Here is a 27014-nt window from a genome sequence, read left to right as displayed (position 1 = left end):
ATTGAGATGTACTTTTTGACTGGCACATTTCAATCCCTTAGGACAGAGCAGAACATTAAGACAAATGCCCCATGTCGCACTTGAAACAATGCACATTTTTATCTCTGGATGGTCATTGTATCTATTCATTAACGCAGTATAAAATTTCAGCATAATGTTTTTTAAACGGATGTTGGAACAATATTTAACCTTTTGGTCATAAATATCTCGTAAACGAGAGTTCTGATTCATTTGTCATGGTAGCAAAGGACAGAAATAATTGGTATAAGGCTGTATAAAAAGATGAAATGTTTCTCTGGCCCATTTTTTTCAAAAGTGATGATGGCAGTGGGACATTTTGCTAAATTTTTAACTTATAAAAAATAAGTGACGCAAGAGGAACACATTCTTATTTTTTTCTCTCTGAAGTTGGGAAGTTTAACTCATGTTAATGAGTTGTAGAATCAGTCAAATTCTTTGTTACAGACACTCCTTATAGTGGACAAATGGATGACCAGACATGGCCAAGTCAATTTTTCTTTTTAATGGCAAATAAATCATGTGCACAAATAAACGTGACACGTCGATGCCCAAGAGAGATTTCACTTTTTTTTATTTGGCCTAATAACTGTTAGCAAAGAGACCTGTCATTTAAAGAAAATATATTTTGTAGTGAGTGAGTGAGTGAGTGAGTGAGTGCACAGCAATATTCAGCAATAGCAAAGTACAGGACACCAGATATGGGCCTTAGAGGATGTTGTACATGTGTAGGGAATCGAACCTGGGTCTTTGGCATGACAAGTGAAAGCTGTAACCACAAGGCTACCTGTCCACCCCTCTCATAAATGAGACAAAAGACACCACTTGAACCTAACATTTTCAATGAATATCATAAGGGTTACACAGGAAGGAGTCATGCACATGAATCAGCTACACTTTCGTAAAAACACTCACATTCTGAGAATAATCAAACCAGTGACTGAAATCATGAACAACAATCCAAGCAGCCACGCCATACTGACAAAGAAGTATACAATATACTGAAAAAGGTTAGACAATAATAATTCTATCACATTACCATGGTTAATGTCATGACATAAGAAATGTAAAGTAATAAGTTTTATTTCTTTGAAGCAATTTATATCTTAAGAATATGTCATTTTGCACGGTTATCATTCCCATTCTAAGAAGTTAGAAACAAATTATTTACTTGTATAATATATTCTTACATGGTCTATATTCACTGGATCAAAAATATATGTTTTAGTTGTTGATAGAATGTTATATTTAAATGCTATTTTGGTGTCTTTCCATTAATATACAGGGCCCTTATTCTTGAAACGTTTGTAGCCCTAGGAATTCTTAACTTGGGTCGTAGCCAATGTGTAAAGAATGGGCTTAAGAACTTCATAGGGCTACGAACGTTTCGAGAATAGCTAGCCAGAAGATGCACATGTATTTGCCTTAATGTCTACTTACAGTACATACAAAATTAAAATCATACAAAATTGCACAATGCGAATTCTCCGTACATTTGAAATTGATAAAAACTGTGTCTTTGTCCATACGCCGCTTGAACATCAAATGCACACAAGCTGTATAGAAATTAATTGTCACAGTTGCAGAGTCTGACTAAACTATCCTGGTTTTATGCACCTCTTACATGTATGAGATTGCAAGCAACTTATTCTTAACACGAGTACCCATGTCAACATTTACTAATCTATGTACAAGCAGGTTTCAACTGGGGTTTCAAGTTGTAACCTTCATGTCAAAGCACATTACAAATATTTTCCAACACCCATTTGGACATCAATATATATTTTTCTATTATTCCTGATGCCATACCTGAATCACATGATAGTTTGGATGAGACAAAATTGTATGTGAAATTAAGAGACAGAACCATTTCCTTTAGGAAATATTAAATAATGAATAATGCATTAAATAATATCTTGAAGTTGAGGTGCTACTCATGTCAGTTCTCTCCAAGACTGTTTCACCAAGCTGCTCCAATTCAAAGAGACAAGTATATCGGTACTTTAGCTCCCTAAACCTTACCAGTAGCTAGGGAGCTTGGTAGTCACACCATAAACGCCTTCAAATCCCTCAACACTACTCCACTCTCACTGGTCATTCCAAAGTTACTGCCACTAATCTAATAAAAGCAATCAACAGCTACAGGTCGTCTCTCTCTTCCGGCCCACATCTCATCCCCACACACCCAGGGATCACTCATCGTCCCTGATCAGTGTTGGAAATTAGGCATGAAAGTCAAGGTTTTTCCAGTAACCATGCTGCTTAAAGTTGAAGATTTAGAGTGCCTCAGATTCAAACAGCATTGGAGAAGAATTCAAGGATCCTGAGGCCCTACTTCATTTCGAACACTGCCAATCATGACGACCCCTCCTTCATTTTCTCAAATAAATCCAGGGATGGAAACAAGCATCAAAGTCACCTTCTCACATCCCCAATGATCAAGACATGGTTTTAAGGGGTCGCTAGACAGAGGCCCAGAAAAATTGTGTATCTGAGTAAAATACCCATAAAAAATTTCTAATTACGCAATGAAAAATAATTATGCATGTAATATGCTAGATATGCTAACAGTCGAAGACATGTGTACAGAATAAATTCATAATAATCTCTTGCAGATTGAAAAAGACGTTGATTGCTACCATGATATACTGTTACTAGTGTTAACATAGGACTATAGAGTTTGTATGTATAGGACATTGTGCTGTCGGTACAGGATGAGTGGTTATTTATGAAATCGTTTCCATTATATTTGAGCTAGTTTTGATGAGCTATGGCATAAGGCAATACATGTCTGCTTAGTAAACTTTCTCAATGACATTACACTTAGCTGAGAATAAATAATCACTGAAATACCCAAATATTTGAAAAGAGTTAGTAACGGAAAGTGAAATACCCACTCAACTTTAAGTTTAATAATCCCCACTCATAAAAAATACAGTGGGTACAGAACCATCATGAGCTAAATCTTACCTGGAGCTCTGGTTAGAAAACACACTACAGTCGACGTTCAAAAATGTTTGGCACCCTTAACTTCAAACAATGAAAACTATCACTCAAGGAATTCCTTTTATTTCTTCAAATAATATGTCCACTCTCCCTTAACCATTTAAAAAAAATGCTGAAAACAACCCCCTTAAAAAGGAAGATAATAAAACAAGAAAACCTTAAAAAAACATACATAAAACATTTCCACAAGAAATGTAATTGTCTCCACAAATTTCTTGTGACTTTTAACAAGCTGTGGGAAATTTAACCTTAAAACTACACAAACATATTATAATCACATGGCAAAAACACCACACTGAAATAGACAAAGCAGAATGACAAAGTATACTCATTGGTCAAGGGTCATGGGTCAACACAAATACTGCTAATATGACAACTAGGTATGCTAAATATGGAACACAGGCAGAGAAATCTGCATTCTGATTATTTGCAGCCTCTATGACATAGATTCTCAGTCTAAAGGACATGGCCACAAGCTGTGGATTTAACATGTATCCATAGGCGATCACTGAAGTCAAGGCAAATCCCCTTGTGTGGTGGGGGTGAGGGTCACATGGTAATTTTAACACTGGTTTCAATTGAGTTGTACCAGCAAATAACAGTGAAATAACACCAAGGTCAGACTGACATGGTAGAAGCCTAAGGCCACACTTCTTTAATTTTTCGGTTAACAGATCAACAAATCTGTCCATTAAAGCTCCAGGACAAAAAATAAATAGATAGAAATTACTTTTTTTTCAATTTGCCATCCTCTCTATTTTCAGTGGATTAGGGAGCAAACAAGACATGAAAAAGATTAAACTCTCACAAAAGGAGAGCCCAAAGAAAATTCAACATCAAAGAATGTTCATGAGATCCAGCTAGTGTGATGTGGTGTGGTGTGGTGTGGTGCGCACGCACGCACGCACGCACGCACGCACGCACGCACGCACGCACGCACGCACGCACGCACGCACGCACGCACGCACGCACGCACACAGAGCCAAATTATTAAAATTATTATTTTTGTATTTGTAACCAAAATTACAAGATACTTTCAAAAAATGAGCTCTCAAAACAAATCTCTAGACAGATTTGGCATTTTAACAAGGCTAACTTGTACAGACATTCAGATACACCATTCATGCTAAATAAAATCAAAATTCATTAAGAAATACAAACAATGCAGATTATCATCTGAAATCAACATTCCCAGAGGTATCTGAGAGGTCACAATTTAGATTACTTTCTACCTGAGCGGTTCATCTGCTTTGTCCTATTACCTATCTTCTATTAAGATCTTCATGGATGTTTATTGCTGGTGAACAGCCAGATAAATCACATTTGTTGAATCAGTATCTGATATGCCTGGCTGTGAACACAGGACTTTATTCCCAAGGCAAAGCTAGGAGTCTCTTATTTGCCTGGCAGTTTGATATTGTTACTATTTGCTGTTTATCAAAGCTCAGCATGGAAATGGAGGTAAACATATGATAAAGAAAATACAACTTCCTAAACATTAGCAGGAGGGGGAAAAAAAGTATGGAAGACTGGAGATATGAAGACAGGCAACCAGCAAGCGGAAGAGCGGAAACACAGATAGGGAGTAAAGATAAAGGGAAATGAGAGGGAAGACAAGGTTCAGAATATTGAGGGAGAGGGTGGTCAGAGGGAATGATAGCAAGGTGATAATGGTGAAAAGCGTAAAAGTATTGAAGTGTGAGCTCCCCGGTGAGAAAACTATTAAGCGACATAACCATTATATCCAAACACTACTTTAAGTGACAAGGTCACTGTAACCTGATAAATATGATACTGAGAGCACACAGAAAGTGCAATCCAGATGTTGACTAAACAACTAACTAATGGCAATGTGACCGACATGCCTAAAGCAAAAACTGGAACATATCTATTTTTACCTAACACAATTTCAAATGAAGTGAATAAATTCACCTACGTGAAAGAAGTCCCAAGTGTAAATCCATTCCACCTTGTTTTCCATTAGTCTGTTGAGGCCTAGAGGAAGCCTATGCACCACTGCTGATGAATGAAGACTAGCTAATAACGACAGCAGATATGTAAACCTGTCGACTTCACAATGAAATTGACAATCTACAAATGACTCATCAGCTGCAAGGGCAATCGTTTTTATACTTATTATCCAACACCCCAGTGTCATTTGGGCATATGGAGTATTGTTAAAATAACATGGTGTGGCTAGGAAAACATCAGGCTGGTTGTTGATAACAGTAGAGTTTCATGGGAGGGGTGAATGAAGAGCATTGAGTGTATGGGGAGAGAGAAAGGGAGAGAATTACAGGGGTTGGGTCATTAGAGATTGGGGGACCCAGGGAGGGTGGGAAGGTGTACCGGTGAAAAATAGAAAGGAAGGTTGATGGATGGTGGATACAAGGGAGGGTGGTGAGAACAAAGAAGAGGGATGGTGACTGTGTGAAAAGGGTGGATCATGGAGGAAAGGGATGGATGATGTGGCAAGAGATGGATGATGGTGAGAATGATGGAGGCAAGGGATGGATGATGGTGGCAAGAGATGGATGATGGTGCCAATGATGGAGGCAAGGATGGATGATGGTGCCAATGATGGAGGCAAGGATGGATGATGGTGCCAATGATGGAGGTAAGGATGGATGATGGTGCCAATGATAGATGATGATGGCAATGATGGAGGCAAAGGGTGGGTGATGGTGGCACGAGATGGATGGTGGTGGCAAAGGGTAGATGATGGTGGCAATTATTGATGGTGGTGGCAAGAGATGGAGGGTAGTGCCAATGATGGGGGCAAAGGGTGGATGATGTGGCAATAGATGGATGGTAGTGGAGAGGGATGGTGAACTGAACCCTAGTCTTTGTCATGAACAGGAAAGGTTTCAACGACTAGGCCTCCTCACTGTCCCAACCCAGTCCAGAGAGCAGTTTGAATTACAGGCCGGAAGTCAAAAGTCTGCTCACAAGGGAGATGACTGACACAGATTAAGTTATTAGCACATAATGCAAGGACAACAGATACTATCTAAAGAAATTAAAGAATGGCTGTTTTGAGGCGGACATGTTACATTCCAGCCATAAACAGGTCGTAACGACATGTCACAATTTTCTCACACATAGGTGAGCAGGAAGAGTATTGCTGCATATTGATGACTCATGCAATTCTACTAAGGTTTTGAAAAAGAAAAAAAAGGAGAATGTGCAACAGAGCCTTACGTGAATCTTCTGTCACAACAGTGAGCGTATAACATGATACCTGATTTAACTGATCAGTTCAGTGAACCTGAAACGTTTTAATGTATTTATTACTCTTAGACAATACTTTCTAAACAAGATTAGAATTACTACGTCACTGACTAGTAAGCACTCTTGGAAAGGAACGCTAGTGACTAAAGCCTTCACTCGTCATACTCAAGACCATTTCTTATGTCCCCAGATGGAATATTGCAAAAAGCACCTTAAAATTAAACTTATTCGCTCACGCTAAAAGCACCTAAGCATGTTATCATAACCAAATGCATTTGGAACTGAAAGTATCAGCCGGAGGTTTCAAATGAAATATTCCTGTGCTTCAAATACTCAATAACACCCCAAAATTGGCCGACACATAGTGTTTGATGACAATGTAAACAAAAAAGTAAACCAAAGGGTTTTACTATCTGCACTGGTTTACATTGAGTAAGGGTACAGCAATGAAGTGTCATCAGCTGGCCATTTTAGCTGGTTCCTATGGTAGCATCTTCGGCTGCTCATTTGTGACGTCATTCTTCCTTTACGCCACGATATGCTTTGAATGACGTCACCACCACTGATGACACAAAAACACAATTGTTTGTGACGTGTCTATGTGTCAGTACACAGCGAATAGTCTTGCAGTTTTCGGGAATCAAATACCATTTGATCATGTTTTTCAACCAATCAGATTACAGAACACAATGACTTTTGGTTTACAATTAGCAATATTCCAGCAATATCACCAAAGTGAACACTTGATATGGACTTTACATATTGGGGGAAACGAACTCAGGTCTTCAGCATGACAAGCCAACACTTTAACCACTAGGATACCCAACTGGCCTTACATGGAATGTGAACATGATAATTCTTTTAATATCAGGAGTAAGGGAACCACTAAGCTGACAAACGAGGGTCATCTACCAGTCTAAGGAACACAAATCCATTACTACCCTTTCAGATCTGGGTAAGAATTGATCTTCAGTGACACAAGCTCGTTTCAATGGGAGAGTATGCTTACCACAAAAAGAAAACAAAAATAGGTAGTCACAATGAGTTTACTTGGTTGACACTACCGCATCTTATTTGCATAGGCTGAAGTCATGGATGTTGATCACAGGATCTAGTTTACATTTACAAAGCGTCTTCATATAGGTGGATTCCTGCAGTGTGCAGGGAACCAACTAACGAATGATGTAGAACACATGATGTTGTTACAATAAATCATTCGATGAATGCTTCAACCATCTTTGAAAACTACATAAATATTTGGATATTTCAATTTGGATAGGAAGTGTACATGTTAACAAACGTTTCAAGGACAGACATCCTATAGACGGATCACCATTTCCCTTTATTATCATGACTAAACACAATGCATGATACGCAGTAGCCCCATACACATGCATGGGGTCCCATTCTTGATTTTGATGTTTTTGTCAAAGTCACGAAATCCCTTAGAACATTCATTTGGACAATAATCTTGCATCAGACATGTGTTAGTGGTTGTTTCTAATCGATACATAACTGTATACATGCAAACTGAATGCCATACACTAATCATCTTTCAAAGTGACCATGTGTGCAAGTGTGGGTCTGAGTGTAATTTCTCATCTGAATTATAGGTACATTCAGATGGTGTTGGACAGTATATAGCATAAAACACATGATAAAATCACTATAAGAAATCACCAGATATACGGGGCACTTAAAAGTAACACTGTAACACAGACTGTGGATAGTGCAATGCACCCTTACCAGTTTCAAACGGTAAGGGAGCAAGTGTCAAATGGTTACTATAGTACTGTCAGAAATAAAAAAAAAATAGGTCTTTTTTTCACATTTATCTCAATTTATGAAGTTTATATGTGAAAGTGTGAAATAGATCTTAAAGTAAGTTCGGCCTAAGTACAGTTTCAGTGGTAGGGAGACAGGAAATGTTAAAAAAGGAGTTTACTAAAGAGAGATTAGAGATTAGAGATGAGCAATGCTGATTTTTTCAATCTAAAGCAACTTATTTATAACACATCATGGCTTTATTCAAATTAGTGTCCAACTATATTGCATTACAAAGACACTCTTTAAATGCCCGTTTTGAAATTAGACATTATAAACGACAGGTGACGTAAAAATAATAACTTTAATGCTGAACTATTAAGGATGTAGCTACCATGGAGTCTCACTATCACTGTAAACGAAACAGGTAAGAGGGGTCTCTCAAAACCAAAAAACCATGACAGGTGTAGCAGACGATGGTTGGGGTCTGGTTGGGGGATACAGATATCAGGTAACATCTGATAATCCCTTTGGGAAATTATACTGGGTTGAACTACACAGCATGTCTTCACAATTTACAAATAATATCTAGTCCTGTTAATTTTCGAGTGGACATGCCACTTAGATATTTTTAGGTATATCATGCTCTTCTATGGGTAACATATTTGTTTACATACCTCAACATAGATTTTTTAAAAGAAAGACACATAACATGTTTAACAATGGATAAGACAGAGTCAAAACAAATGGAAAAGCACAGAAATTCTCTGAGATGCCCCCTTGTGCAAGTGGGCAGCGCAAACATTTCAAGCCAAGTGAGTCCATTGTCCGTCGTCATACTTGGCTGAGTGGCATAACTGCCTTATATCAGTCCCTCCTGGATTCCGCAGTAAAATTTAAAGAATTCCGCAAATTCTGCACCTTATTTTTCAATATTCTGCAAAACATTCTGCGGTCAAAACACTTAAGAAAAACAACAAAAACATTATACAGATCTTAATAGTTTAATTCTCAAACACAGATTAATGTTAAGTCGACAGTACACATCACATCGTGAGTAAGTTAGATGACAAAGCACCTACACCTTTTTCTGTGTTTGAGAATTACACACTCGCTGAAAGTTATTTCTCTCCTCTCATTTGTAACTTAGATGTAGGCCAACAACTTCCTCTTTCATGGAAATAACAATTTTATATTTCAACTACTTCTGAAATAATTTCAATTTTCAAAATGATCGATTTTGAGAACGCATTTGCGGTGTCAAGCCCATCTAATATTTTTTTAAAGATGCCCAAAACTTGTTTTAATAATAAAGTATCTTTAATCATGATTATGTTGACAATGTTGTCACAGTAAATATGTCAGTTCGATTTATGTGTAACCAATCCTACTTTTGACATTATGATTATCTCTATTTTTCATTTCGACTGTCAGTTCGTTTTCACTCAATTTCTAAAATAAGCAAATTCTGTGGCAGAAAAATGGCATATTCTGCATGGATTTTGCAAGAAAACATGTTTTCCGCGGACAAGACGTTTTTCTGCATGGTGTGCATAGTCTGATGTATTGTTTACTGCAGCTGTTTATATTTTTTCTAAGTTGTGCCCGATTTTATGAGTAAACATGCTTTTCTTGATATCCTCTTTTGCATCCAACTGAGTGCCCAGTGAGTTATTTCGACATATCCTATTTGCAGTTGTGTACATTTTAGGGATACAGAGTAACAGCCTAAAAACAGATGTTTTTTTATCTATTTCCAACAGTACTTTAAGTTGGAATTAACAAGAAATTACATTGGGTGTTTGTTTGCTATATCCCAGAGATACTTTCGGTTCCATATTGATCTTCTTTGCACGTGCTTAAATACTCTCTAGTAGGCTCTTCAGCCAAAAGAATAAGACAGATCTGAATTTTTAGTTCATTTCGCATGTTTGTCATTGGATTCACAAACCAGGACATAAAATCAAAAATATATCATGCAATACAACATGGTTAAAACCAAAGAGGCTAAAAAATGAGAATCAAATTGGATGACTGATGTTTTTCAAAATCCCATAAATGATAGAGTGTTGACAGATACTATCACATAGCATAGCTAAATTTATCAATGAACAAAGAGGAAATTCATATCATGTGAGCTCATCCACAGATCTGTTTTCAAACACCTTTCAAAAATGTCATCACACTACATGCCACAGAAACACAACATAAGCCATGATGACAAGCTGACATGATGTTTTTATTTAATTGTCATAGCATCATTTTTCACACCGACACAATTCACCTACAGTCCGTAACTCAGAGAACTGCCCCATTGTATTTCATATGGTAAAATATGATGGTGAAATCTTTTTCTGTTATTGAATAATCATACACTTCCCAATCTGTAAGAGGCTACTTCCAGCTTCTTCTAATAGAAAATGGGTACATTTGCATCAATGCAGGCTTAAAAGTACACCATATTTCAAATATTCAACGATCTCCATTAAAGAAGTTATGACTTTCAACAGTTATCAACCAGTCAGATTGAATGACATGAGGTGAAACTAATTTCATATAACTTTCAAACAATCTACCTTCCTGAACAGTCACACTGACCAAAAGTCTGAGCACACTATCAAGAATTCGATGGCATCCAAGAGGTAAGCAGAAACTGTTTTATGCTAAACAAGTTCGGTTGGTTTAGTGGTTTGTTTTTTTGCATAATGCAGTACCAAGCATTATTCTGCTTACATGGCAGCGGTCTGTAAATAGGAAATATAGTCTGGATGAGACAATCCAGTGATCAACAGCATGATCAATGCAATTTGGCTGCAATGCAGGGATGAGAATGGGTACAGGTGAAAAGAGGAAAATGGGCCAGGCCTCTTTGGAGTCATGTTAATTGAAACAATATAACATATACCATGAATGACACCAATGCCATCAAATACACAGAATTCCTCAGATTTGCAGAAAATTCTCATACCTGGCAATGACACGTTTCAACTAAGTCAGTTAGCTAGGCTATATCAATTTGGGCAAACAAAGTTCATGAGGTATGTTCTGAACTCAACTGGGTAAAAATTTTCAACCCTGCAGTTTTCACAAAGGTTTACATAACCTTTCTTTATGATGTCTTTTAAATTCAAATCCCTCTATGGTGTTTGAAAATATTTTCCCATAGCACCACTGTATGAAATACAGATCACAGACTTCACGTAGCTGACATAGTTTTTCCTAAGTGGGCCCTGGTCCTTGAGTCCTCGAATGGCAGTCTATAACTGGTGTGGTTCTTCAATCAAGACACTCTCACTAATATTTAAGATTACAGTTGTGACAGGGGCCTTGACTTTCATGACCTTGACATTCATGAAAATTTTGGTGACGCCACTCTCGCCAAAGAAAGTGAAGATCAATCCAGAATACTCATCAGATCTAATGTGGTCTTTAGGCCTTTAACTGCCAAACCTGAGATACATTGTGTTATTATTCTTATTCACAGACTTCCGACCTACGTGAATGCATCCATTTCATAGTGTAACATACACATCAAGCAACAAGAGAACAGATATGAATTTTAAACTAATGGTTCATGCAAAATAACAATATCTGGCAGAAAAAAACCCAAACTGATTCCTCTAGATTTCCAGTTGTCTAAGACTAACAGACCATGGTGATGCCTCCCCTGAGCAGGGAAGTGAGTCACCAGGAATATCTAGAATTCCAAACAAAGTGCCTGGGGCAGGCAAATTGAAACAAAAAATCATTATTTTGATCATACCTTGTATTTCACTCAAATTTAAAGCCATTTTAACACTGATGTTTAACATTTAATTTCACATAACAAAGTTAAACTAAGCATTAAAAGCATTTCCTTTCTTCCTCCTGCTATCAGCAAAATATATGCCACCTCAATATTACCTACTACAGCAGAATGAATACGGAAAAGGAAATTTGTGTATTTTAACAGACATTTCCTGCCAACATTGGGCCAAATATCCACTTCCAATCTCAGGACTAGAGAATATCCATGTTTTTTGCATCTTTTAGTGCTATTCAATCAATATCTGGAACATCAAAAAACAGCCTCCACATATTGTACCTTTGTTGTGAAAGGAACAAGGAATTAATCATTACAGCAGGTGATTGTTCCGAGCACTAGGCTAAACTATTGCTTTTAGCTGCTCAGTAAAAAGGGCACTGGATCTCACCTTTCTGCAAATATTTTACGGTATTATCTTTGTAGGAAAATGATCAATCAAACTTCTTGATACTACAGAAGGCATGTGGCAGTAGCATACTTTTACAAAGTAGTAATATTGTTCTTGTCATTCCGATGCTATCAGGAAATACTACATTATCATGATTGTCAAAATGAACCAATTGTTAAGTAAATGTATGCTTCCTAACATTTAAAGCATGGAAAATGAATGTATATATATTGTCAGAATTCAAATTTTGACAGGCTGCATGCTTTTGAGGTGTTTTTCAAATGAAATAATATCATGAATAAACTGGTAAAAATCTATACACTGTGTACTAATTGAACTACAGACTTAACAACATCAGAGAGGTTTCCTCGCACAATACAGAAACTGTGCGAAGGTAATATTATTTAATATTGTTGAAAACAATAATTACAGAGTTATGTCCCTTCCATAATTCTGTCCAAACATCAGTAGATGTCATCATGAAATTATCACTAGTAGAATGAGATGAACGCAATAACAAAATATACATGACAAGAATTAAGAGTCCTCAATAGGTTCTGTCTGGATATCACGTATGGAGAAAAAACGGTCATTTCATTTACAGTGTTGCACCCTTAGTAATTATATGCATAATCTCACATAGGTGCCTTGTGATACGCATTGATAATACTTAACTGCCCAGTAAGAAATATTTGTCAGCTAGTGTTGGTATATTTGACATCAAAAGACAGGAGAGTGAGCAATTATCACCAGAAACAGGTCACTTTTCAGTATGTAAAAAATAACTAGTTAAAGATAACAAGCCTAAAGGGAAGAGAAATGATGTCATTTGATTGTGATCTTGTAACCAATGACATCACAATCATCTACAAAGCACTATGATACAGTTATATTGCAGTGATATCTCTGACCCCACTGTCCTGAAGATATCAAGAACTGAATTTTTAGTCCATACTTTGCTATAATCAGAGTTGATACATTCAATAACTCATTTAAGTCAAAGTTAAATTTGAATTCACAGTCCTACAGGTTTTCAGTAGCAAAGAATGCAAAAGCTCTGGGGCTATGCAGTGCTCTTGCTAAAAAATTCAATACTTGTGAAAATGGAGCTAAATGTTTATTTCACACAATTGACTTTCCATCAGCACTGGTTACATTCACTGACTTCCTTTTACGACTTGACCCATTTCAGAAGAAGTCTTGAAAAAGGAAAACATTATTTCACAGAATCCCATATTAGATCAAATTCAGAATCTACCTGCATTTTCACAAATGACATTCAAACTACATTTCTGTCAGTTTCTTGAAAAAAATATTAAAAACAAAATGTCTGCATGTTTTCCTTAGCAACATCATGACAGGAACACCAGGAATGGTAACAATAGGATCGACCCAGGTCCTTGGTCTTTGAGCAAACATTTAACCAGTAAACTACCCCCATCATCCCTGTTTTATATCATCATAACTGGAATAGACTGCCCCTATCACTCCAAAACAAAATGACTTAAAGCTTACCAATAATTTTAACAGTAAATTTCATGTAAACAGAAGCACATATACTTTCAGGTGAGTGAGTGAGTGAGTTTAGTTTACACCACTCAGCAATATTCCAGCTATATGGTGGCGGTCTGTAAATAATCGAGTCTGGACCAGACAATTCAGTGATCAACAACATGAGCATCAATCTGCGAAATTGGGAACCGACGACATGTGTCAACCAAGTCAGTGAGCCTGACCACCCAATCCCATTCATCATCTCTTACGATAAGCACAGTCGTCTTTTATGGCAAGCATGGGTTGCCGAAGGCCTATTCTACAACGGGACCTTCACAGGTCTATATACTTTCAGGAAGTAGGCAATAAATTTTGTATGACCTAAATGTTACTGTTACCAATGCGATACAAACTGATTAATCATTTCAGGGTTAGGAACAGTAATAACAATGTTGTGTTTGAAGACAGTAACTAAACCCCCCCAAGGATCATTCTTGCAATCACAAGAGCAGTTTCTGATTGCGCCAGTGAATTAGAAGCCACTTTCAACTGAACTCATGTTAAATGAATGCGTGCAAGCTAGACGAGGCATGAAAACAAAAAGTGTCCACAAAGCTGTAGGCAAGACTCCCAAGGAGAGTCTTTGTCTGGTATGTCTGATTAACAATGAATTAACCTCATTCGTTGCTGGCCAGTTGTACAATGTTACACTCTGCAATATTCCAGCGGTATGTAAATAATTGTGTCGGGACCAAACAGTTCAGTGATCAACAGCCTGAGCATCAATCTACATCAAAGGGACACGACATGTGTCAACAGTCAGCAATCCACACAAGCAGACCCCGCTCTTCGCCATGACACGAGTTGCTGGGTAAGGTAACTTTAGAAGGAAAATGTACAAAGACTTCTCCAACACTAACATACTTGCAGTGTTTTAGGTTAGAAAAGTGAGTGTTCAATATGCACAAATGAATAGAATGGATGAAGGAAATACTATACGCTGATACTGCATTCCCAGGGATCCTCAATAGTATTTACTGTGTGAAATTCTCGACAAGCAACATAAAGTTCTTGTAATTAAAGTGATCATTAAATCTTGTAGTTTGAGTGAGTGTGAGTGTGAGTGTGAGTGTGAGTGTGAGTGTGAGTGTGAGTGTGTGTGTGTGTGTGTTTTTTAACGCAGCAATCAACAATATTCCAGCTATGTGGCAGTGGTCTGTAAATAATCGAGTCACCAAGCATGACCACCCGATCCCGTTAGTCGCCTCTTATGACAAGCACAGTCACTTTTTATGGCAAGCATGGGTTGCTGAAGGCCTATTCTACCCTGGGACCTTCACGGGTCTGCAGTTCAAGAAGCTACACTATACTTTACAGGACCATCATAATTACAGCTGTTGTTTTCAGTCATAATGGCCAGTGAAAACCATCCAATCAGGCTTTAATGCAATACAGAATATGCATTCAGCACAGACGGACAGACAGACAGAGAGACAGAGACAGAAGGTATACAGCGTTCCTGTATATATAATTACTAAATCTTCTAGAGATGCACTTGGCCCCTGATATTTCCTGTCAGGACTCCTGGAACTTGTAATGAGATCTCCTGGAATTTGACTTCTGTAGGTCAAGGTAGGACACTGTTCTAATATCACCAGGCAAACTGACTCCCATGCAAATAATTGTCTTTGTTGAGGCTATTAAAAATTCTCCAGTTCCAGTAATGTGTGCAGCATATGTGACACCAGTTAGTCAGGTCAAGGATGGCACACCCACATGAAACAACACAACTCATCTGATTCATACAATTAGTCGTAAATTAAGTCTTCAAAACTGTGGTTGCTCCTCAGGACCAGGTAGATTTTAAATTTCATATCTAGCGACTTCAATTTTTTCCCCCATATAGCATCACTATGCCCAAGGTCCCTGACCAAAATGTTAAAGCACTGATCAACTGTTTCAATTCCTTGGGCTAAAAGTTCAACATTACAGCACCTGAATGAGCACGGATTAGCAACTACCCAGGTTTTGTGAACATAAACCCATGTGAGTGACTGTGTGAGTTTTGTTTTATGCTGCTTTTACTTAGCAATGTTCCATCACACTGATTCACAGTAAGACACCAGAAATAGGCTTAACATATTGCACTCATGTGGGGAATTGAACCTGGGTATTTAGTGTGACAGTATGCCTTAACAACTAGGCTGCCATGCTGCCAGACTCTCCTATTAAATCATGAGTTAACGTGTCCAAAGCGATTTCAGTTGTCACAAGGCTATCTGTTCTACATGACAGTCTTTAGTACACAGTTCACTTAACGAAATGGTGTTGAAGATTTTGCCTGTGACAGGACAACACTCAAATCGAAGGAATTGAATATTTTCTGTTTCATTCAAAGAGTAACTGAAGGCAATGGCAATTTTGAAGTTCTTCTGTATATTCATGAATCTCTTTATTGTAACCATTACGTATACAGTGGAAGCTGACATTGTAATTGTGTTTTTTTCATCTGCTGTCACGAAAACCTCAGTCAGCAATAATCCTGCTGTATGGTGGTCAGTAAATACTTGAATCAGGACCAAGCAATCCAATGATCCACATCATGAGTATCAATCTACACCATTGGAACATGACATGCTTCAACCAAGATCTGATCACTATCCAATCCTGTCTGTCGTCATGGTTGAAGATCAATTCTAATCTGGATCTTCACAGATATATATGTATAATGGAGAGAATCAATAAAGTGTACAAGACTGTCAGCAATATTACAAATACAATGTTCTGCATAGTTTCACCTTGATTGGGTTAGGTAACCAGCACACTATTGTTTATCTCCTTTAGTGGTGCCTTGTTAGAACAGGTCCCCTGCACACTGTTATTTATCTTTGTCCATGGAGCCATGTTTGAATAGGTCCCCAACACACTATTATTTAATCTTCCTCCATGGAGCCATGTTTGAATATGCTACTAGCACACTATTGGTTATCTCCCTTTGAGGAGCCATATTTCAACAGGTCCCGAGCACACAATGTTTATCTTCCTGTGTGGAATTATGTCTGAGTAGGTCCCCAGCTCACTGTTGGGTATCTCCCATTGTGGAGCCATATTTGAATGGGTGGGAATACCAGAAATGGGCTTCACACATTGTACCCATGTAGGAAATCAAACCCAGGTCTTCAGCATGACAAGCAAACACTTTAACCACTAGGCTACCCTACTATCCCTCAACTATATAGAACAATGTTTCTGTTCAAAATTGTTACGTGTACTGCATAATGTCCAGTCTTAAATTCTTAAATGTGTTTCCAACACTAGCCATAGAATTTAACTTTAAAGCATGTTTTTAATGGTGTCATGCACACATTGCAATTTAACCATTATGAGTTTTGGTACCACAGTGACCATTAAATTTAGATTGCTGTAACTGTTTGCAGTGTATGGAAACTGCAGACTCAGCACCATTCCACTATAATTCATAGCAGTGGCCAGATAATAATCCAGTCTGGACTAGACAATCCAGTGATTGACATTGTGAGCACTGTTCCACATAAACTGAGCCCAGTGGGCACATCGACAACCAATGGAGCATGGAGTTGTCCAACTGGATTCTATTCCAGTTACATACATGTAACCATGTGAGATTGTGAGTGAGGGTGTGTTAGCAAACATGGTGTAACTCCACTTTCAGTATATCTATTAGTCATAACGGACACTAGAAATAGGCCTACAAATGGTACCCAAAGGGTATCAAACTTGTGATCTTCAGAATGAGCAAATACCTTAACCACATAGCTACCTAATATGTCCTGAGATTTGTTTCAATTCAAGAGTACTTGGATGGGTCCCAAGAAAGGGTGCTCAGTGGGAGAAACAATTTTGATACATAATGAAACCTGGTCCTTCCTTTTTCATGAAAACTGGATGATAGTAATCACTTCTGACATACTATGTCAGACATACTCACTTGGGATTTCTCATAAGGAACATCACAATAAGGTATCGGTATGCTGTCCCTAAAAACATATCCTTACTAAGTGTGCCTTTAAGACACTTATGTCATAATGGCATTACAGTGCTCTGTCCAACTCGCACAATTTTTCAGATTGCTGTAATACCGTACAGAACTTATGGTCTCGACAAAATCTTTCTTTATAGGAAATTTTGAGTAACTCGGACTGCTCTCTAATTTGGACGTTTTAGTCAGCCTCAAACCGGTCTGAATTAGACAGTATGTACTATATATTAAATGTCCCATCCAGACTAAATCAAATAGAATTTCAAACCCTGCATTGGTAACACAGCCAGAGTGGGGGACCTGGTTCATTTGATAAATCACTTATTTCTGTTCTTAATCCTGTCTATGTTGCAAAAACTACAAACTGTTTCCTCCGTTGGGTTTAACATCCGTCAGTTATAGGGACACGTAACACAAACAAAAACACCTAACAAGCCAATGTCGGCAGAGGTACAGTTTCTCACTTTGATTCTTAAATGTTCAGCATCCTTGTGAATGCAACACATCCTCTGATACAACGTGAGTCAGGGAGTTTAGTTTTTCATCGCCTTCAGCAATATTTCAGCAATATCACACACAGGGGACACTAGAAATAGGCTTCACAAATTGAACCCATGTGGGGAATCAAACATCAGACTTCGGTGTTACAAGCAAGCTGGCCTACCCAATCTTAGATTTACAGTGTAACAATGTTACGACAGCAGGGCAACAATCATCGGTTACAAAGATTGCTGATGTTGCCCAAAGAGTGAATGAGTATGGTTTAATGTCGCTGTAGCTATTCCTGTATTACCACAGTGGAGGACACTAGAAATGGGCTTCACATATTGTTCCCATTTGGGGACTCTAGTGAGTGAGTGAGCTTAGTTTTACGCCACTTTTAGCAATATTCGAGCAACATCACGGCTGGGCACACCAGAGAATGGGCTTCACACATTGTGTCCATGTGGGGAACCAAACCCGGGTCTTTGGCGTGGCGAGTGACCACTTTAACCACTAGGCTACCCTATCACCCCTTGCCCTATGACAAATAATTCACATCCCAGTTTTCTTCTAACCACCAATGCTGCAACTGGCTAGGTTAAACTGCTAGGTTTCTAGGACTACCACTCAGAGTCATAATAATAATAATCATTATTTAATTACACTGTAATTATTTCCTCTATTCCACTGCTTTACAGTACTGCTGCTGCAGTACATAGATCAGCGCTTAATCACATTTCAGTGAGCACACACTTTGAACAAAGTCGCTTGTGTAGGGAGACACCAGGTGTGTTACACCTGTTTCACTGCAGGGCAGGAGCAAAATAACCCTGAGGGTTAAACAACAATCGCAGTTACCATCCAAGAACTCTTTCCACAACAAACACCGCTTCACTTGATTTATGACCACACCCAAGCAGTCTTACTTTTATTTAGCCCCATTTCAAAGATCAGGATTTTTTTCATTAAATAACAGATGCACATTAAATCAAAATTGTGTTCACATTCAACCACCCAACACTGTGGAAGGATAATATTGTATTGACGAACAGCTTCTTTGTTACAGTGAGCACGATGGCTATTGAGCAACGGTGTCAGAACCTATACCTAATCATCATTTCCTCTATTGTTCTCCTTCCTTAGAACTCTGAATCAAGTATATGCCTCTCAAACAAGCTCCTTACACTGTTTATTGGTAGCACTGTCCTTCCAAAACAACTGCCAACTGTCATGTGGAATTTCGGATCCCATGTCATGTTGTTAAGAAACAAAAAAATAGCGTGAAAATATTTGTAATATGTGAAAGACATTCATACTTTGCAAATATCAAACTTGCAATTACTGTCAGATTCTTAAGACGCCTAATAAGAGTATGCCTATGACTGCCTTATGCAAGGCTGATCATTCATGTAAACCCTGTTGATGGGAAACAAATCAAGTGCTTGAAAACTGGTCAATTTCAACATCAAGACATTGAGTACGAACTCAGATTTTGTCTCGTCTTTGTCATACACTGATACATACACGAGGTTGTTCACAAATGGACTTTGTGAGGACACTACCACATGAACCTTAACAACCGACACATTACAAATTAGGGTGTAGTTTGTCTCAGTTCCTCAGCCACATTATTTCCTCTACTGCCTAGCCCTCCCTGTCTCGATCTACCATCACAGACTGGCTCCTTTCCAATTCAAATGGATGTATTTGTTACTAAAAAATTTATTCAGAGACTTAGATTTAGTTTAATTACGATGGTACAAGGATTCTTTGATGTTTTCAGCAATCCAAGTTTTGTGGTTATTTCTGGAATCTGTCATGGATTTATGCCATAACAATACACAGTTTCATGTGTAAAAAAATCTAATTGTACTCTTGGGCTGTCATTTTGTCAGTTTACTGGTTGCATCACTTAAAATACCTGCCTTAGGGTGACATATCACAAATAAGCCAGTTGGGACCAGACAATTCAGTGATTGACATAAGCATTGCTCTACACTCAACAAATGACATGAATCATACAAGACAGTAAGTTTGACCCACAAATACCTTTAGAAACTTCATGCAATTATTGGACGATGAGTGAGTGAGTGAGTGAGTTTAGTTTTACGTCGCACTTAGCAATATTCCAGCTATATGGCGACGGTCTGTAAATAATCGAGTCTGGACCAGACAATCCAGTGATCAACAACATGAGCATCGATCTGCGCAATGGGGAACCGATGACATGTGTCAACCAAGTCAGCTAGTCTGACCACCCGATCCCGTTAGTCGCCTCTTACGACAAGCATAGTCACCTTTTATGGCAAGCATGGGTTGCTGAAGGCCTATTCTACCCCAGGACCTTCACGGGTGTATTGGACGATGAAGGCTAATTCCGATCTGGTCATTTCAAGGGACTGCATGAAGTAACAAGGCTGTCGTTTTTCTTGTGGAAACTGTAATGGGAGTTCTCGAGAAAAACAGAAACTATAGTACCAAATGGCTCTCAGTTACACCCTACAAAGCATCCCCAACACCATCATCGAACGCTTAACTATTATCTGATGAAATGTTAATGTCATTTCTGAAGGTGGAGATGAATTTTACTGTTATTTGTGTCACATAAAGAATAAACAGTCATATGTCCAATGTCCGTGGTCTATGGTTTCACATCTGGCCTACAATATGGACTCCCAGCAAAACATATTTCATAACCATTCTAACAATTTAAGTTGTGGAAAGCAGTTTATATGAAAGTCTGACTGGTATTATCTGTTTATGACAACTACAGGAGAAGAAACATATCTGGAGTATTGTCATATCACAAGTAAATGACATATTTTGATCCTTCAACTGAAATGTATTTTCTGAGCAAATATTCTGAAAAAAAATACTTCACTAACGTCAGCCAAACTGAATGTCAGTTGGTGCAGCGTACTGAATGCATTATATGATATATCTTTAGGTCAAATGTGTGTCTAAAAGAGTAAACCAGTGTCAATATCTGCTTTATGCGCTGAAGTAAAAAGTCAAATATGCCCTAATAACTTCCTTCTCAAAATGAAACATGATTTGAACTCACCTCGCTGATAATTTTACAGCTTTTGCAGGGTCCAATCTGTCCAAACAGGGCCATAATAAGGGCTTCTGAAACTGAGCTGTCCAGGTTCCCTACATATCTATTAAAATACAAGCACATGAACAACAACAACAAATCAAGTTTTATTTCTTTTCGATTGTTCTGCAACTCGATTACGAAGCGGAAATAGATTTGACGCCTCTAAAGATAGACAGATTTGAGAGAAAAGATACGGTTTACTTACAGGGTCCTGGGCTGTGACTCTTCACTATGCATCTAGAAAAGAATACAGACCATCAAAATGTGTCAAATGTAGTGAAATAATAATAACTATTTGAAGAAATAAGCTTACCTGTTTCGACATTATGGCGACTTTACACACGCGATTCGGAAACTGCGCATGAACGGAAGTGGAATTGTGGGAAAGACCGCCAACACGGAAGCGGATTCAATGTTGTTTTGTCAGCACTATTTATATGTGAAATGTAGTAATAAATGTGTGCAAGTGCAGGAATAAAACTGAAAAAGCACTTCAAATGTATGTGTTCATTAATACCCAGGCTATGCCTACCGAGTGAGAATTCTAACACTGTGGACAGTACCTTCACTGAATGACGATACGGAGAGAGAAATTATCGATTAGACAAAAGATCGACGATCAGACAAGCCCGCGAAAACTTCAAACGTAGTTCACTGATAGACATTACCAGTGTCGATGCTCTAACGTTTTTGAGACGACTGCATGCATCGATGACACACGAAGACCATTTATCACATCACAGTTTTACGAATTGTTAATGCTACATCCTATAGAGACATCAATTAATTTCTTAATCTCTCTTGATACTTATTTTAATAATGTCCGGATGAAATCATCTAACGTATATATGTTTATTTTTATATTATGTCATTATTTTTTTATTTTTGGTATGTTAAATTGAATAGGTGATTGAACAGTCAGTGAAATGGAATTAATATCGAGTGTATTACTTTAAAGACTACAAAAGTACATGACACTTATGATTGGGTTGTCCTGGCCATGATTCATTCCAACTTATTTTGCACTTGTGATGGTAAACTTGTGCAACATGGAATGCGTGTTATTCCCATCAGAGGTGTGACCAGTATACGTCACAGGGTTTACATTGTGAACACTTTGTATCAACCTTGACAAGGTAGTAAAGACATTTTTATTGTTTGTTGAAGATCAAATTTAACTTGGATTGATGCTTTTGGTGTTAATCAGTGGATTTCATAGTCCAGATTTGATTACTTACAAGCTACTGTCATATAGCTGGAAAATTACTCAGTGTCGCTTTTAACAACAAGCAAAAAGTGTTTAAGGTAAAGAGATCATTTCTGTTGGTTTCTGTAGTTGTTGAATATTCCAAGCACTCGTATGAACAACATGTTTAGTGGTGGAAAAGCCGTTTAATTTCTTTTCTGGCCTGCCTGTCTCTTAAACTTTCCTGAAAATTATGAGTTGTGTGTGCTCTCAAAATTGTATCCTTTGTGTTTCAAAGGAAGAACATGTACTATCCAGAAACAATAAAAAAGCTTCCTGTTTACAATAAAAATCACCAGCCCCTGTCCTGTTTTCCACAATAAGAGTTATATCAAACTACTATATAGTTCAGTTACTCAAGTTGAATAAATGCTCAGAGTGAGTTCAAATTTTATGCAAATCCAAAACTGAAATCCAAACTGAATTCGAAAAGAATGTCCAATCAGTGCCGTGTCTGCTTAGTAACTTTGCTTGTCTTCTGTGCATCACAGAGCATGTTGTTTGACTTGATATGGTCAAATTATTAATTCAGTTTAATCTGGAAATTGGAGTTTGTAGATCCAACCGAGGGATATGGATTGGGATCACAGCCTTTTTCATTCATGTTTCTGTGTGTCACACGTGTTTTGATAGTGTTCTCCATGCTTTCAACATGACAAGATGGAGCGAGTACAGTTTTATACTGCTTTTAACAGTATTCCAACAATATCATGGAGGAAGACACCAGAAATGGGCTTCACACATTGTTGTACACGTGGGAAATCAAACTCGTGTCTCCAGCGTGGCGAGCGGACGCTTTGCCCATTATGCTACCGAACGTGACCAGTAATCATTGTCAACAGCTTTCATCATCTTTAAACATATTGGAAAAAATAACAGGTTTCAGGCCTGCGAGGTTAACAATGTGTTGAAATTGTATTGATTTTCTGGATGTGGTAAGTGTCCTGGAAAGGATTTGGTTCTATCGAAGTAACAGAAAGTTTTGAATAATTATTTTGTCTAAACATTGATCCACTCACCTCTACGGTGACCCTTCACCACACCTGGCTTGTGGCTTTGACTCCAGAAAACCCTTAATCGTTACAATATTACAATAGGACTATAAGGAGCAAAATGACCATTTGCATCCCTGCTTCTTTCAAAAGTTGAGAAGCACAGGCTAATTCGTCATCAAGGAATCATCTATTTGCTGAGTCGAGTTGCGTCCCTTGGGTATGCTCCCCCTTCCAGTCTACGAGGACCTCACCCAGCTGTAGGATGCTCTTAAAAAGTGGTATATTAAAAATATTTAAGTCCAGCGTCGTTTTGAGCTTTCCTCAACCTAAGCTGACAGTTGACGGAAAGCCCGGCCCAAACCTCAGTCACCCACTGTCTCGACACTGCCCTGTCACTATCCGTTAGCACCAAGTTTGTGAAATCGTAACATCGGTGAAAAAGAACCTTTTAGGACGAATATCTTTTCTCAAATCTTTATGAGGAGTCTGTGTGATACTGTGTGTTTCCTTGCTTTGAATCATTACACACCTGAGGAAAGGGGATGGGTGATTGGGGGTGGGTTGGATTGACATTCAGACATCAGTTTCACGATACTTCTGTCATGTTCGAGGGTATCAGCGGGTTTATTTTGCCACCTACGACACCTTTTTATGTTTCTATCTGGCTATTCATTAATCCGAAAGTGAACGGGAAATATTTATTGGTTTATGTCGTCTGCATAGAAATCCCATCTTCTACAGGGACTGCCAGGTAGCATCGTGGTCAAAAGGTCAGCTCGTCACGCCGATGGCCCTGTTCGATTTCCCTCATGGGTACAATGTGTAAAGTATATTTCTGGTGTCCCGGCTGTGATATTGCTGGAATATTGCTAAATGCGGCGTCAACCCATACGCACTCACTCCAGCATCCTCGATATCTCCAGGGTATACGTCCCGATAAGTCTCTACTATACCCTGGACGCATCTACGGGTCAGCCCGATAATTTTATTACCTCCCTTTGCTGGCTCCGCCAATCAGCTAGGCCGCCTTTATAACCGCGCTTGCCAGTGACAACACAGGTAACGATCGCAACTGCGAAGGTTTGCATCGCAGTGCGACTCAGATTTGGTGGAAATCAAACAGACAAATTTATAGGTCCGAAACGTTTAAAAAATGTATGCAAAACCCCCTTCTACCTCTTGCAGAGAACGTCTTCATGGTTTGTTTTGCCAAGTTTAATCGGTTAGTTAATTTAAAAAGCGAAAGAAAGTTGTGATTGGTTCGCTCAACTTCACAGCGTAGACACCTGATTGGATAAAAGCCAGCCATGGGAGGTAAGACATTTATCGGACTGAGCCGTAGATGCGTCCAGGGTATAGTGGAGATTTATCGGAACGTATACCCTGGAGATATCGAGGATGTCACTCCAGAAGCTGATGGTGTTTACAGGGGCACACATGGATGACAAGAAGAAAGTCATTAATATTCCTCGCAACGGCAAAATATCGTTCATGAATATGTCTACAAGTTATGATTATGGCAAATGTTTACATGTGTACATAGAAAAGTGGAAGGGGGGCATTTTACCAGTACCAACAATTTCACTCAAAGTCAAACTTGTTGGCACGAAAACGCAAAACATATTTTATTCAGAAATCCAGAACTACCAGAAGGCACCAATACACCACTAGGTCTATCTATGTGCCAAGTTTGGCGAAGAAACATTGAGCGGTTTTAGAGTTCTGCTCCGGAAAAGAGTACTACCAGCAATTTCAGTCTAAATCAAGCATGTTGCCATGGAAACGCAAAAAGATATTTCATTCAGAAATCCAGAACTACCAAAAGGCACCAGTACACCACTAGTTCTATCTAGTGAAGTTTGGTGAAGAAACATTGAACGTTTTGAAAGTTATGCTCCCGAAAAGACAAAGGTGCACATTTAATACCCCGTGCAAAACGCATTTCGGGAGATAACGAAAGAACTATAAGACGCCACTTAACACCGATATGAAATGGGTTTTGAGGCTCTCTTCAAAATTATTTCAATTATGTAATGAAGCGTATGTACGTATATACTTGAAGTGTATGCACGTAGATGCTTGCTCTTGTTTAAGTCAGGATCTTGCCCTTTGTGCTAGCCCACTGTGGGGACATAAAAAATGGGTTTCACACGTGGAATCACGGGGGAATCAGAAATGGGCTTCAAACACTGTACCTATGAAGGGAATAGAACCCGAGCCTTGCTACCTCCAGTCTATGAGGACCTCACCCTTGAAGAACAAACAAACAAAACTCACAGATGGCTCTGGCAAACAACATACAACATAATGATGGCGACGGCCAATTGCGAACCGAAAGTACAGTGTCTCTGACTTGGACTAAGTTTTTAACTTTACTGTGGCTATTTTGAACAAATCGAATTGTTGGAATGTACTGCCCCATGTCACGTTAGACCTGACCGAGGACTCATACTGGACGACATAATCACCTGAGACAACACGACAGAGTCAGACCAAAAATAGCATCCTTCATTTCACTGACCACTGTATGTCGAGCAGTCCTATTGATGAACAGACTGAGATCAGACAGCAACAGTCCAACTCCTAAGCTCTTTTCAGGGCGTTGAAATAGGTAGAAGCAGCCATTGGTCATTCGACTTGAACGACAAAGCTGGTGCTGAAGGTGATTGTCTACGCCAAGACAGATAGCCACTCGATCGACATGAGGACTACAAGGAACATCAGTCATTACTGATGTACCTGTTTGTTTCATATAATCACAATACCTGTTAAAGAAAAATACCCTTCGTTTAAAGCCAGTAGAAAGCCTAACTAACACTTCCCAGTTTCTCGAATCACTCTTACCGCTAAGATAGTCGTACATCCCACGCATTAACATTAACTCACGACTATCTTAGCACTAAGAGAGTTTCGAAAATCTAGGCCCTGGTGTCATCAAAGGGGTTCGGATACAGGATTTCCATTTTCATGGCCAATGTTTCAGCACAGATTTCGAGAGAAAATCTACTCTTGGTATATCAGCTTGATGCAGAAAGTTGAATCATATTCGACGTAATTATTGCACCAATATACCTTTGATGCACCACATAATTAAAACAGTTCTGATATTCGAACTCAGAAGATCCTCGTGCAGCTGACGAACTCTAAACTCCAGAGAAATTTCTCCTTTGTCTTCAACTGGACATCCGGCCCCAAAGTCTCAAGGAAATGGGGTGGTGGGGCAGCCTACAACTGCGAAAGCGTCCGCTCCTCAGGATTGAGACCCAGGTTCGATTCCCATCGTGACCACAATGATTTCTAAAGGCGACATGTAGAAAACTTCACTCATTCACCATTATGAACCCTTTGTCCCCTGTACCAGAATCGATTACCTTGAATTTTGTTGACTGTAGCGTAAAATAAGATTCACTCACCCATCTGTCTGGTGGTTTGTGCTCGGGACGCTATGAAGTCCTTGCCAGACTGA

General features: G+C 38.6%; 1 protein-coding gene across 8 annotated transcripts in view; it reads right to left on the bottom strand.

Annotated features, from left to right (window-relative positions):
- The window catches only part of LOC137265983 (nucleolysin TIAR-like), a 202271-nt gene extending 180603 nt beyond the window's left edge, over positions 1–21668 (bottom strand). For all 8 annotated transcript variants that reach the window (XM_067801475.1, XM_067801473.1, XM_067801471.1 and 5 more), the window contains exons 1-3: positions 21621–21668; positions 21513–21544; positions 21272–21368 (exon numbers count right to left, since the gene is read on the bottom strand). In XM_067801475.1, the coding sequence (XP_067657576.1) occupies positions 21272–21368; positions 21513–21544; positions 21621–21632 (141 nt within the window). In that variant the 5' untranslated portion in view covers positions 21633–21668. The remainder of the gene's footprint in view (positions 1–21271; positions 21369–21512; positions 21545–21620) is intronic.
- Positions 21669–27014: the final 5346 nt, after the last annotated feature.

The sequence above is a fragment of the Haliotis asinina genome, chromosome 15 (genome assembly GCF_037392515.1).
Source record: "Haliotis asinina isolate JCU_RB_2024 chromosome 15, JCU_Hal_asi_v2, whole genome shotgun sequence".
In the NCBI taxonomy this organism is placed as follows: Eukaryota; Metazoa; Mollusca; class Gastropoda; order Lepetellida; family Haliotidae; genus Haliotis; species Haliotis asinina.
This window is presented reverse-complemented; position numbering and strand designations above follow the sequence as displayed.